Below are 13,719 nucleotides of genomic sequence, written 5' to 3' on the forward strand. Positions count from 1 at the left end.
GGCTTTTGGCAGCAGAACTCTGTTCTTTCCTTGGCCTTTACATGGCTTATTTCCCTTTGTTTGCTCTGTGTCTCTGTATGTCTCCAGGTCTTCCTCTCCTTATATAAGGACACCAAGCAGTGTGTTTAGGACCAACCCTATCCAGCAGACTTCTTAATTATATCTGGAAAGACCCTACTGCTAAGTAAAGTCACATTCTGAAGTTCTGGGTAGATATGAACCTTGTGTGGGAGGGTCTCTATTCAGCCCATTATAGTAATCAAGTTAAATGATACCATGATATATGACGTTTAAAAAAATGGAACTAATGCAAAAATCCATAATGATTAAAATGTCAGAATTTTATGTAAACAGGACCTGATGGCTGAAATTAGGGTAAAACAAGTGAGGAGAATTGTGCAAGTACAGAGCTGGATGGATCCATGCTTTTCTTAAAAATTTGATAATGTATTCCTGGGTCTTTCACAAAAGGCTTTAAAAAACATTGTATTGGGGCTCCTCAGTGGCTCAGTCAGTTAAGCAGCCAACTCTGGATTTCAGCTCAGCTCATGATCACAGAGTGGTGAGATCGAGCCCTGTGGTCATATGCTCAGCAGGGAGCCAGAGCCGGCTTGGAATTCTCTCCCTCTTCTTCTGACCCTCCCCCTGCTTGTGTGCACACTCACGCTCTCTAAAATAAGCAAATGTATTTTTATTTATTTATTTATTTGTCAGAGAGAGAGAGCGCGAGCACAGGCAGACAGAGTGGAAGGCAGAGTCAGAGGGAGAAGCAGGCTCCCCGCGGAGCAAGGAGCCCGATGTGGGACTCGATCCCAGGACGCTGGGATCATGACCTGAGCCGAAGGCAGCTGCTTAACCAACTGAGCCACCCAGGCATCTAAGCAAATGTATTTTTAAAATAAATAAAAAACATTGTATTGCAGTGTGGTCATCTAGGTCACTGAGATTTTGACATCCCTTGTATTTTTCACTCAAGGTAAGTGTCTCACTTTTGCATCTCAGTCCTGGCCCTACTTTCTCACAGCATAATGGCTGGGATCCAAAACTGAGCATCCTAAGAGAGGGAGCCAGGTAAAAGCTATATTACCTATCACATCCAAATCCAACACCTATTGATTAAAGTGAGTCACTCATGTGTACCTATATTCAAAGGGAAGGAAATTTGACTCCTCTTGATGGTTGGAATGGCAAAGAATTTTCAGGTATGTATTATTTTTTAAAATCTTTTTAAAGGGTTTATTTATTTTGGGGGGTGGGGTCATGTGCTCACAAGTTAGGGGAGGGGCTGAGGGAGAGAGACTCAAGCAGCCACGTGGAGGCTGACTCAGGTCTTGATCTCATGACCCTGCTGAGATCATGACTTGATGAAACTGACTGAGCCAACCAGGCGCCTGTGCAGGTATGTTTTAAATTTACCACACACATATTTGTCTTTTCTGTGATTTTCTTCTACATAGACTAATGAACAGAGTCTACCCAACTTCCTTTCTAGTGCTGTTGGTACAGTCTGGGAGTGCTGGTTGTGGGAGGCTTACCTGAAACCTGACTATGGAGAAAGAAAAATGACATCCAAAAAGAAGGTCCCAAATCACCAAGGTGCCACTTTTTTTTTTTTTTCCTCGTGTGCCACTTGCCTAACACCAAAACCTTCAGTCTCTTGCTGTTTCTTGGTTTAACAAATTATTAAAACTATGCCTGGCTTTTAAGAGCCTTCATTCTGTCTGTCCTTTTTAAGGCAATATACTTTGTTTTTGTTTTTTTAACTAGTAGAAACATGTATTCGTTATTAAGCTCTTGTCTTTTCATCTCCAAACCCACCCTTTTTTTTTTTTTACCAAGCTTGGTGGTGCTGGGGCCAAGATTCTGCAGGCACATCTCATCTTTGCCAGCTGCCCCCTGTTAGGGGGCGCTGGAGAGAGACTGGAAGACTGAATAACAAAGAAGAGATTGCTCCTTCCTGTTTATTTATGGAACTTTCTGGAAGCTTCCTGTCAACTTGCAGTTTTTCTAAGAGGGCCCACAAACACCTTCACCTCAGCAGAGGCAGTACCTTCCCACAGCAGCTCATCCAGTTTGCAGCTTTACCAGCACTTGGAGAGCCAGCTTCATTGTATCTCCCCGCGCTGCCCCGCCCGAGGCATCAGTGCCAGCTGGACACTTCTCTTCCTCAGGTATGAGTTAAACATTAAACTTTTTAATGTTTAATAAGTCCACCTCTTCCTTCGTTCCCTCATTTCTAGAGGTGGAAACCTAAGTAAAAAACAATTTTTTTAAAAAATTTAATTCTATCTGTATAGACTGCTGGTGTGTTTTCTGTTCCCAACTTGGACCTGACTGGGTAGTCCAGGAGAGAAATCCTCAAAGATGTGATTTGTAGATGAGTTTGAATGCAGGTCCGAGCTCCTCGCCAATGAAAGGGGATGCTGGTAACGCATGGTTGGTGGCACTGCATCCGATCACCCCTCTGGTTGAGGGCTCAAGTGGCTGGTAGGCGTAGTGACGATACTGCGGACTGCGGTGAGGGTGGGTACTTCGGAATGCCCTGGAGCACTTATGGAAGAATATTACAAGCTTAGGTCTTTAAACATTCAGCTCAGGTCAGGGCCAGAGAACCAGTGAGCTTTCCTCCCAGCCTTAAACGAATCTCCTGTCTCTGAGGCAGAGGGCTGAGGTAGCTGAATATTAAACATTCACTTGTGCGGTTGCAGAATTGCAACATTAGTTGAATTCATAGCCTCTTGAAGTCTCTCATGTGAAACGACATTGCTAGAGAAAGAAGCTAAGGGTGGGATGTCTCTTTGGACTCAGATGAAACAGGAAAACTCCATTTGCTAGTCACTCTGTGCCTCTGAGAAGCAGTTTGCTTCCCTGTGTCTGAGGAGCCTGGGCTTTCCTTGCTTGAAAACATGGTAATAATGTTAGCTGTGGCAGTTTCCATTCTCCTCAAGACTCAGCCAACTGCATGCTGTCTGCCCCACTTGCTACCAGTCAGCCCATCACTAGGATCTCATCCTACCCTGACAAAGCACGAACTCCTAGCTGAAGAAGAAATGCTTATATGCCAGAAGAACTACAAGGCTTGGCTGATAAAGGGAAAAGCCTAGGGAATACTGTGGAACTATGTTCTAGGAATGTGAAATGAAGGACAGACTATAACAATAGCTTGGGCCAAATGGACTGGTTTGGGGCACTTACATATTCAGGATCTGGTGTGTTAACACATACAGCAGGACGTGGTCCAGAGCTGGCTAGCTGCAACCTACTGGTGGCCTACTTGTAATGAAGCTTCCCTGGCATTATGTGGAGGGAATCCAAAGGCTTAGGGAGATAAGAGTGTTGGATTAAACCTATCTTGTGTGACCTGCATACCACCCCTCACCTTCTCCAGCTACTCAGCTTCTACCCTGGGAGGGCCAGATGAAAACAACATCTAATATTCCATAATTTCTGAGGGTCATGACTGGTTTAGCAGGGTAGCTGTGGCTCATGGTCTTTGATGAAGCTCCAGGCAAGCTGTTGGCTGAGAATCCTTTATCTACAGGCTTGCCTGGGACAGAACAATCTGTTTCTAAGATGGCTCACTCGTGCTCTTTGCAGGCGGCCTCAGTTAGTTGCCCCATGAGCCTCTCCTTAGCAGTTTGAGTGTCCTCATGTCATGGCAGCTGCCTTCTCCAGAGCAGTGAGCTGAAGAGAGAAAGGAGGTGGAAAAGCCACAATATCTTGGCCTCGCCTTAAAAGTGAGGTTGTATTCTATTGGTCACATAGACCAGCTGTGACACATGTTGGAGGAGACTGCAAGGGCAGGACTATCAGAGGCAGGAACCACTGGGAACTGTGTTGAAAGCTGGCTATCACAGCAGCTTTGCCTTCCACCAACCAAACTGGCCACCTTCCTTCTCCATAGATACTTGTCAGGCTTCTGGGGGCTAGGCTCAGGGAGCAAATTCAAGGTTGGCTTTGTGGAGATTTGGTTTCTGAATCTTGGGGCAGTGTTGAAGTGATGGGCTATAAACCATATGAAGCACCTCAGAGAAATTAATACTTTGTGTTTTTCTCCTGGCATTGAAGGTCACAGTAGGACCATGGATCTGTTTGGAGACATAGATGACATTTCTTCAGAGAGCGATGGGGACAGTGAACAATCCATTCCAGGGCAGCCTGCTGTGAGTATAATCATTAACCTCAACAGGTCCCATGGCTCGAAGTAAAAAGAAAGCTTCAAAAGCTGAAATGTCTGGTTTCTATGGAGAGAGGATATTGATAATTGAGTAGTGGTCTGAAACACCTGAGGAATGGGTGACTTTCTCAGTTATGTTGAGAATTGTGGATATTTGCAGGTATAGAAAGAACTGCTCAGAATGAGGTTGATGCCAAACTTTGGGGCTAAACTGTGAAGACTCGTAATTTGATAACCTTTAAGTTTTTCTTTTCATTTATTTATTTATTTTTAAAGATTTTATTTATTTATTTGAGAGAGATAGGTAGAGATAGTGAGAGAGAGCATGAGCAGGGAGAAAAGGAAGAAGCAGACTCCCTGCTGAGCAGGGAGCCTGATGGGGGCTCAATCCCAGGACCCTGAGATCATGACCTGAGCTGAAGGCAGACCCTTAACGACTGAGCCACCAAGGGTGCTCCTTGATTTAAGTTTTCCTTTTCTTTTCTATCTTTGTTTCTTTGTTTCTTTTTTTTTTTTAAGATTTTTAAGATTTTATTTATTTATCAGAGATCTAGAGGGAGAGAGAGAGAAAACAAGCAGGGGGAGGGGCAAGCAGAAGGAGAAGCAGGCTCCCTGCTGAGCAAGGATCCTGGGATCAGGACCTGAGCCTCAGGAAGACGCTTAACCAAATGAGCCACCCAGGTGTCTCTGATATAAGTTTTTCCTAACACAAATCTGTGCCAGAAAGCGTGTGCTATTTAACTTTCTTCTCTGATTTAAAAAAGTTACTTCATACTGGGGGATTGTACATCTTCACAGTTCTGTTATTTACTGTCTTATGCAAACCAGATATGTCGACAAAATTGATATTTTTTTAGTAATGCCGGCTAAAAGATCTTGTTTCCCGTGGTGATATTTTTGGGGGAGAGGATGAAATTTTAGGGAGAGGCCTAGAGGGGTTGCTAACTCTTTTGTTTCTGAAGTGGTATCTGAATTTATTTTCAGTCACATCTGTATTTCCCAGTACTCTAGAAGAGCTAGAGCATTTTCAGTTTCACTTCAAGCTCTCACATCCTGATTCCTCTCTTAGGATGAACGTGGAGTGCCTCAAGACCAACAGGAGGAAGAGCGGATTTCTGAAACCAGAATAGAAGTAGAAATCCCCAGTATCAACTCTGATTTAGGAAATGAATTGTACTTTGTTAAACTACCTAAATTTCTCAGCATAGAACCCAAGTAAGAGGACTGATTAAAGTTTTTTTTTTTTCAAGATATTAATTTAAAATATGTGAGATGTAATTGTTTTTTCTTATCATAAGTTGGGTAATTATAAAGATGGGAGATTCCTCATATACCTCTGGAAAAGTAAATTTAGGATGTGCTGTGGTAAAAAATGATGAGTTACTGCTGTGATATTTTATTTTATTTTTAAAGGTTTTATTTTATTAAGATTTTATTTATTTATTTGTCAGAGAGTGGGTGAGCACAAGCAGGGGGAGCAGCAGGCAGAGGGAGAAGCAGGCTTCCTGCTGAGCAGGGACCTTGACGAAGGTCTCCATCCCAGGACTCTGGGAGCATGACCTGAGCCGAAAGCAGATGCTTAACTGACTGAGCCACCCAGGTGTCCCTAAAGATTTTATTTACTTATTAGAGGGTGCACCAGAGAGGGGAGGGTCAGAGGGAGAAGCAGACTCCCTGATGAGTGGGGAGCCTGATTTGGTGCTTAATCCTGGGACTCTGGGATTAGTACCTGAGCTGAAAGCAGATGCCTGACCAACTGACTCAGACACCCAGGTGTCCCTCAATGTGAGAATTCTAATGTGAATGAGTCTTCTAATATTTGTCACTTACAAATAAACCGACATGATAGCTGACAAAGGTGTTTTTCACTAGTGTAGAGCTGAAAAATCAGAAAATGAGATGGAGAAAGTTTGCTAGAGAAATTATAAATGTTCAGTGCAAAAGCCACTATGACTAGAAGAGACAATGATTCTGGACAACAAAATAGTATTGATGGGTATTTTTTGTGAAGGTTCATGTGTATAAGCTCTTGAGTAATTAGCAGGATACTTTTCTTTAAAAAAAAAAAAAAGTAGAAAGATAAGACCATGTCTTATTTATATTTTAGAAGACCTATTTCCTCAAACAAAGCTTGGAATTGTTAGTCACACTTGGATTTTATTTCCGATATTTTAAAATCAGATTTCAAGAAAGTACACTAATTTGCATACTTTCTTAAAATATTACATGAAGTTGTTTGTCTCTGTGACTTTTAACATATTGATGCATGTTGTAAAGATGATTATTTTATAAGCATTAATAATATTCATTACAAAAATGGCTAATATGAGTAAAAAATGGTTTTTAGACCTTTCGATCCTCAGTATTACGAAGATGAATTTGAAGGTGAGAAAGTGCTTGACGAGGAAGATAGAACCAGGTTAAGATTAAAGGTACTATTCTATACTTGATTCTTTTTTTTTTTTTCTTTCCAAGTTTTTTGTTAAGTAAAACAGATAATTATTTGAGACGAGATTATGAAATGATCTTTTATGTTTACTCTTTAGAACAAGGACTGAAATGTCTTTTGAGAATATTTTTAGGGGAGAAGTTACATACCCTTTTAAAAAAATCCCTGTAATTCTCACTTTTCTAACCTTTTCCTCCCAGTTATAATTTTTCAATGGAAGTAATGATAAAGATTCTTGAAAATTGTTAGCTACTTCCTTTAGGATAAATATTTTTAGGTATATGAACTGCCTCTGCATTTTATCGTGGGTAGGTCCTTGCAGCTTTCTCAGTAGCATTCTCTCAGGCTCTCTATGGGATTCCGACTACGCACAAAGAGAGGCCTTGTCTGCAGGCGGTTCCTCTCAAGAAGACCTGGGATGGCAGGACACTGTGGTGTTCTCACAGGGCTCTTGTCTTCTTGCTTCGGGTGGAGATGAGCTTCTGTGGGGGCAGAACCAATTTTTATGCTACCTTGGTGATTTGGAGTTGCCTCCTATATGGGTAGGACACCTTTGAACTAAAAAACAGGGCAAAGTAGAAGTCTCAAGTTGAAATTGTTGATTTCTTAACTTTATATTCTTTTATCTTTTATTTTTTCATTTAATGCCCAGGACTTCCCTGTCTTACTAGGTTAGGCTTACTAGTCCCTCTTTCGTCGGGTTCACAGCCCTTCAGGTGTACTTGTGATAGGCACAGGTCCCCATTTTAACTGTCTATCCCATGTGGACCCAAAGCCTCACCCTCTCTTCTTTGGAGCTCCTGGTGTGTGTGGTAATCCCTCCGTCCTGCGTTATACTTGGATTCTGCTTCCACTGCCATGAGCTTGCAAAAGATTTAAACAAAATAGTTTAACCAGTATCTCTCGGTGTTTGTAGGGGGAGGGTTTCAGCATTGCCTAACGCACTAGTTCTCCTGTGAGCTTCCTTTAGCACTACATACCAACTCTTGGCACATGATTGTAAGTCACTGGAGGGAAAAAGAACACGCAATTGTTACATTGGTTTTCGAATGCTTTTGTGTTTTGAACCAGGTAGAAAATACGATAAGATGGAGGAAACGCCGGGACGAGGAAGGAAATGAAATTAAGGAGAGCAACGCTCGGGTGGTCAAGTGGTCAGATGGGAGGTGAGCCCATGATGCCCGGAGGGCCCTGGAAGACCCAGAGGAATGCCTGGGAAGAATGGGGTTCTCTGTGCAGGACCTTACTTTGGGGCCATCTTCCATTAAAGAATTAAATAAAGCTAGGCCTCGGAGAGGACACCTTAGAAGTGGGCCCAGGGTGTGATCAGATTCATGGTAGCAGCCTCCTGGGGGGAAAGCCTAATGCTAGCTCGCTTGCAGGAGCTACTATTGGGCAGTACACACTGGTATTTTGGGACCAAAGTGTTTCTGTCTTACGAAGTGGTACAGATTGGGAAAATGACAAAACGATTATATTTCAAGTTGAAGGATGAATTTTACCACCTTTGGCTTTAAAAGGGAATATGTTATTTACAGCACCTCTGTTTCTCTCATGAATTCAGGACACGGTTCCATAGCATTTTCAGTAAAGCCTATAGGGGAGAATGGAAACTGGGGGCTTTGTCGAATGTCCACCCCAGTACTGAACAGTTTCTTGTTTGCAGCCTCTCCCTGCATCTAGGCAGTGAAGTGTTTGATGTCTACAAAGCCCCAATGCAGGGCAACCACAACCACCTGTTCGTTCGAGAAGACACTGGTCTACAGGGACAAGCTGTGTTTAAATCCAAGCTCACCTTTAGGTAACTGTTCATGCTGACCAGTTGTTACTGGTAGTTAACGAGCAGCAAGGCAGAGAGTCATGCAGAAAGCCTGGCTCAGCTCTGACAGACATGATTTCAAGGTGCAGCTCACCAGGCGCGTGGTTTGGTTCACCTCTACCACAGGTCGCTGTTTCTCAGAGAGTCAGTCCACGCTGTCAAAACCAACCCAAGACCCCCGTATAAACCAAAAGACCAGTGAATGAATTCACGGTGGTCAGTGCACCTGATAGGAGGCCTAGGAGACTGGTCTTCAGTGCTCGGCTGGCCCATGTCCTTTGCCTTCCATGGAATTTAGCTGGGAGGCTAGCCAAGCATAAGCCTGTTGTTGATGTGTGCACACGGTAGAGAAAAGGGCGAGATGACCACAGGGGCTGCGGCTCGACCCCAAGCCGACGGGTGCTCCATATCTAGCCTTTTCACTGGATGCTATTGGCTGTGCTCCTGCACACGCCTTCCCCTAAAGTCCCCGTGCTGTTGTCTTTCATGCGGCTGTCCTCCAAGTGGGGCATTTAGCCGACTAACAGTGTGCACAAGGTTTCTTTTTGAGGTCATGGAAATGTTCTAAAATCAGATTGTAGGGGTGCCTGGGTGGCTCAGTCGGTTAAGTGTCTGCCTTCGGCTCAGGTCATGATGCCCATGTTCTGGGATCGAGTCCCTTGTGGGACTCCCTGCTCAGCAGGGAGCCTTCTTCCTCTCCTTCTGTTCTTCCCACCCCAACTTGTGTTCTCCCTCTCTCTCTCAAATAAATAAATAAAACCTTTATAAATAAATAAATCAGATTGTAATAATGGTCACACAACTTTATAATTTTTTTAAAGAAATTTATGTATTTGAGAGAGAGCGCACAAGCAGGGGGAGTGGCAGGCAGAGGAAGAGGGAGAAGCAAGCTTCTCACTGAGCGTGGAGCCCAATGTGGGGCTCGACCCCAGGATGCTGGGATCGATGAGTTGAGCCTACGGTAGAAGCTTAACTGACTGAACCACCCAAGTGCCCCTCACTCTAATTTTTAGTTTCCTTATCTATAAAATGAAGATAATATTGACTTCACAGGGATGAGTGTCAGTTAAGTCAAATAATACATACGATGTCATGCGGTGCAGAGACCTGGTGTAATAAATGCTGTTCAAATCCAGCCTCTTCCCGAGCTTTCTCTAATGGAGGTGAAAGAGACAAAGGATTCTATGGCTTGCTTTTTTCCATTGTGCTCGGTGTTTCACATTCCATACGTCCCATCTCCCTCCCGTCTCAGGGACGCTCTCCTAAGGATCTCCCTTTCTTCTTTCTGATATGATGTACTGCTTTCTGCACTGGGGACTCCCAGTCCAGTGCTGTCCTGAGGCTCCTTGCTTTGACCTTCCTTCTAATCATATTCAGATGGAGGGATGCCTGTTTCATTCTTGAATCACTTCTGGCCTCTGCACCACCCTTACTTAACTGAGATTTCCTGTCCCTTCTTTTCTCTCTGAATGTCGTCCGGGGTGTGGGGGGGTGGGGGGGTGGGGTTGTTTCTTTGGAAAAGCCTTTGACCTTACCTCCTGCTCTCCTCCTTCCTCTACTTGCACTTTGCCCCATGGGCATTCGCTGGAGATGGGACAGAGGGAGGAAGCAGAGAGTGAGGAGGCTCAGAGTGCCAGGACCCGTGGCCTGGCCTCCCCCTCCGCTGAAGGGGTAGTGGTCACTGTCCGTGGCTGTTGGTGCGTTGATAGAACCGCCTCTGACTGTTCTTAGTCTACAGTGAGGCATTCTTGTCTCCCAGCAGACCTCACTCTACAGACTGTGCCACACACAGGAAGATGACCCTGCCGCTTGAGAAGAGATGCTCGAAGACCCAGAGGATTAGACTCTTACCGATGGCTGGCCGTGACCCTGAATGCCAGCGCACAGAGATGATTAAAGTACGTCGGTTAAGCTTTATCCTGGGATTTTTTGGGTATTAAGAGCTGTACTTTCCAGAATATTAATTCACAATTTTGTGTGGCCACAACCATCTTATCTTGCTCCTATCAGGGAGCCAGCTTCAACCCAAGTGTGGCATGTCAGTGGCCACTGGTAAGATCCAGCAAGCCAGACACTCGTGTTCTCTGTTCAGTTTATGAGATTGCAGGGGAAATCTGATAATTAAAAAAAATGTAACCTTTGACAGCTATCATAAAACTTTGTTAGCCAGATAGCTAGGAAGGTCGAAAAGATGTTCCTGACTCTCTCAACACCAGCTCTGCCTTGTGAACACCAGTGTGTGGACAGCCAGGCGGAGGACGCGTGTGACTGTTCTGCTTTGGGGCTCAGGGATCCTCCCCTACCAGCGCCTCCCCGTCCTGTCATCAGGAGCTGTGGGGAAGCTCTCTGGCGGGGAAGGGCCCAGACGGGACCATCTGCTCACCACTGTAGTTCGGTGGAGCCCGTGCGCGCCGGGTGTCTGTCTCGGGTCAGCAGACACAGCCTCCCTCAGGTGTCCACTGGGCGTGGCTGAGGTTCCTCAGGCTGCTTGCTGCTCTCTGGGCTCTGCCTGGCAGCAGGGGGGGACACTGCAGCTCCCGAGGCCACGTGTGTGCCAGATCTGACTGGGTGGTTAGCATGAGGGGGCCTTCTGCCCCTTCAGCCTGTGCTCCCTTCACGCCTTGGAAATCAGCTGCACTGAGTGATCACAGTGTGAGGTAACGGGTGTGGCATGGAGAGAACTGTTTTCTGAAGACAAGAAATGTAGTACATCTAAGTTCAAGTGGGCAGAAAGGTAGTTCATTTTTTCAGTTAAAAAGGTTTGCTTCTTTACAGAAAGAAGAACGATTGAGGGCTTCTACTCACGAGACAATCCATCTGTGGGAGAAGCAGAACCAGCGGGGGCTGAGTGTCCACTGCCAGGACCCCAGCAGTGCCTGTGAGGAGGAGGAAGACGCTGAAGCCATTAAAAACCATTACCAACGGGAGCTCCAAGGTGAGCTGGGCATGGAGGTAACATGTCTTCTGAGGGTTGCAGGGGCTGGTGGGCTTTTACTCCCTGCCCCGCTGTGATTTAGTGAGGATAACAGTACAGAGGACTTGTATTTTTACTGTTTTTCTTAGGGCCATTTTCCCACAGAAAAGCTTAGCTAGGAAAATAAACAAAATCAATTAAATAATTTATGTCTTTGTGGAGGAAAACATGTAATGAGCAGTTTGCCTTCTTGTGTAATTGATGCAGTATTTAAATGTTGTAGTTTTTTGTTTTGTTTTGTTTAAAGATTTTATTTATTTATTTGACAGAGATCACAAGTAGACAGAGAGGCAGGCAGAGATGGGGGAAGCAGGCTCCCCGCTTAGCAGAGAGCTTGATGCGGGACTCGATCCCAGGACCCTGGGATCATGACCTGATGGCTTTAACCCACTGAGCCACCCAAGCGCCCTAAACTTTGTGGTTTTTAATATGTGCATAAAAGCTGTTGGGTGTTTAAAAGTGATGACTCTCTCTCAGAACAAAAACTCTCAAATTGAAGTCTCATTTAAGCATGTCTGAAAGTTATATATCCCTTCTCATCAAAATTTTAAGAATGTTGGGGGCTCATTCCATTAAGTGTCCGCCTTCAGCTCAGGTTATGATCCCAGGGTCCTTGGATCGAGGCCCTTGTTGGGCTTTCTGCCAGGTGGGCAGCCGGCTTCTCCCTCTCCCCACTCATGCTTTCTTCTATCTCTGAAATAAATAAAATTGTAAAACACAACAACAAAAAAACAAAAAGAAGAAAACTACAGAAAACTACAGGCTTTAATATACTGAATTTTATTATTTTTATTTATTTATTTAAAATATTTATTTTATTTGACAGAGATCACAAGTAGGCAGAGAGGCAGGCAGAGAGAGAGGGGAGGAAGCAGGCTCCCTGCTGAGCAAAGGGCCCGATGCGGGGCTCGATCCCAGGACCCTGAGATCATGACCTGAGCTGAAGGCAGAGGCTTTAACCCACTGAGCCACCCAGGTGCCCCAATATACTGAATTTTAGATAGAAGAAGTGAAATACTGAGGAAGCAGGGGAACATATTTCAAGTAATATGATTGGAATGTCAGCCAGTGTAGAGTGAGGAGGAAGTGTCCCTCCTGCCCTGATCATTGCCCAGGAGAAGCCCTGATTTGTGAGGCCCAGTCGGCTCGTGTCATGGACATAGGTTGCTGCTTTGGGGTGGACTTCTAATGTGAAGGGCTGGCTCCCCCATCAGCTCAGAACTGCTTTATTTTTTAATTTTAATTTTTTTAAAAAGATTTTATTCATGAGAGATTGGCAGAGGGAGAAGTAGGCTTCCAGCTGAGCAGGGAGTCCAATGCGGGGCTTGATCCCAGGACCCTGGGATCATGACCTGAGCCAGAGGCAGACGCTTAATGACTGAGCCACCCAGAAGCCCCAACTGAGTTGCAAATATTGAACCTCCACTTGGTCAGTTGGTGAATTAATTTTTTAAAATACATTTTTGGATTTAGTTTGCTAGTATTTTATTGAGGATAGCTCAAACAATGGTAGACAGAATTCCTAGAAACATTCGATATTGAATTTTACATCTTCCCTTTTGTATCTGTTCAGGAGATGAGGCCTCCGGAAAGAGGAAAGTGGGGGGTGAAGAGGAAGAAAATGACTAAAGTATAAAACGTGCCCTCATGTATACATTGTACTGACCTTTGAGGAATACAGGTTTGAACTGCGCGGGTCCACTTACAGCTTTTTTTTTTTTTTTTTTTAATATAAATATGGTACGGTGCTGTAATGAATTTTCTCTTCCTTTTGGTTTTCTTCATAACTTTTTTCTAGCTTGTTTTATTATAAGAATATATAATACATTTAACAAGCAAAATATGTATCAACTGTGTTATCAGTAAGGCTTCTGGTCAGCAGTAAACGATTAGCAGTTAAGTTTCTGGGGAGGTAAAAGTTATTCTCGGCTTTTCGACTGTGCAGAGTTGGCACTCCTAAACCCATTATTCAGCAGACAACTGTATATTGTTTCCAACAGTTTGTTTTAAAGCAATCATGACATGACTTGTTTTGGTTGAAATGATGAATTGAATCGCTTTTGCATAATCCTAGTTGTGAATAAAAAATGTTCAGAAGCAAGTCTGTGCCTTCAGAAAATCCATTTTTCCCTAACTGTTCTGGGTCTTGGGTTTTTGTGCATTTTGTGCATTTTGGCTGCTCTGCCCCACCTCATCCTCCCTGCTGGATCCCAAGGTGGGCTTTGGAAGTTCAAGTCAGGTATCGCCTCTTCAGGATGTCCTCCTGTCCTGCTTAGCTGGGTCTGCGGCCCATCTGTGGA

At 44.3% G+C, this 13,719-nt stretch overlaps 1 protein-coding gene across 2 annotated transcripts; it reads left to right on the top strand.

Moving 5' to 3' along the window:
* Window positions 1-925: 925 nt before the first annotated feature.
* Window positions 926-13,523, top strand: LOC309866808 (RNA polymerase-associated protein LEO1-like). Of its 2 annotated transcripts, XM_082734755.1 has the most exons (10): window positions 926-1,596; window positions 1,840-2,171; window positions 4,069-4,163; window positions 5,247-5,392; window positions 6,525-6,609; window positions 7,698-7,792; window positions 8,293-8,427; window positions 10,205-10,343; window positions 11,221-11,380; window positions 12,993-13,523. In XM_082734755.1, exons 3-10 carry the CDS (start codon window positions 4,083-4,085, stop codon window positions 13,046-13,048), a joined length of 897 nt encoding a protein of 298 aa, XP_082590881.1. In that variant the 5' UTR covers window positions 926-1,596; window positions 1,840-2,171; window positions 4,069-4,082; the 3' UTR covers window positions 13,049-13,523. The 2 variants fall into 2 exon arrangements, with proteins under 2 accessions (XP_082590881.1, XP_082590882.1); XM_082734756.1 differs by having other exon boundaries at window positions 929-2,171; window positions 10,208-10,343.
* Window positions 13,524-13,719: the final 196 nt, after the last annotated feature.

This window comes from Mustela nivalis (assembly GCF_964662115.1).
Source record: "Mustela nivalis genome assembly, chromosome: 6".
Lineage (NCBI taxonomy): Eukaryota > Metazoa > Chordata > Mammalia > Carnivora > Mustelidae > Mustela > Mustela nivalis.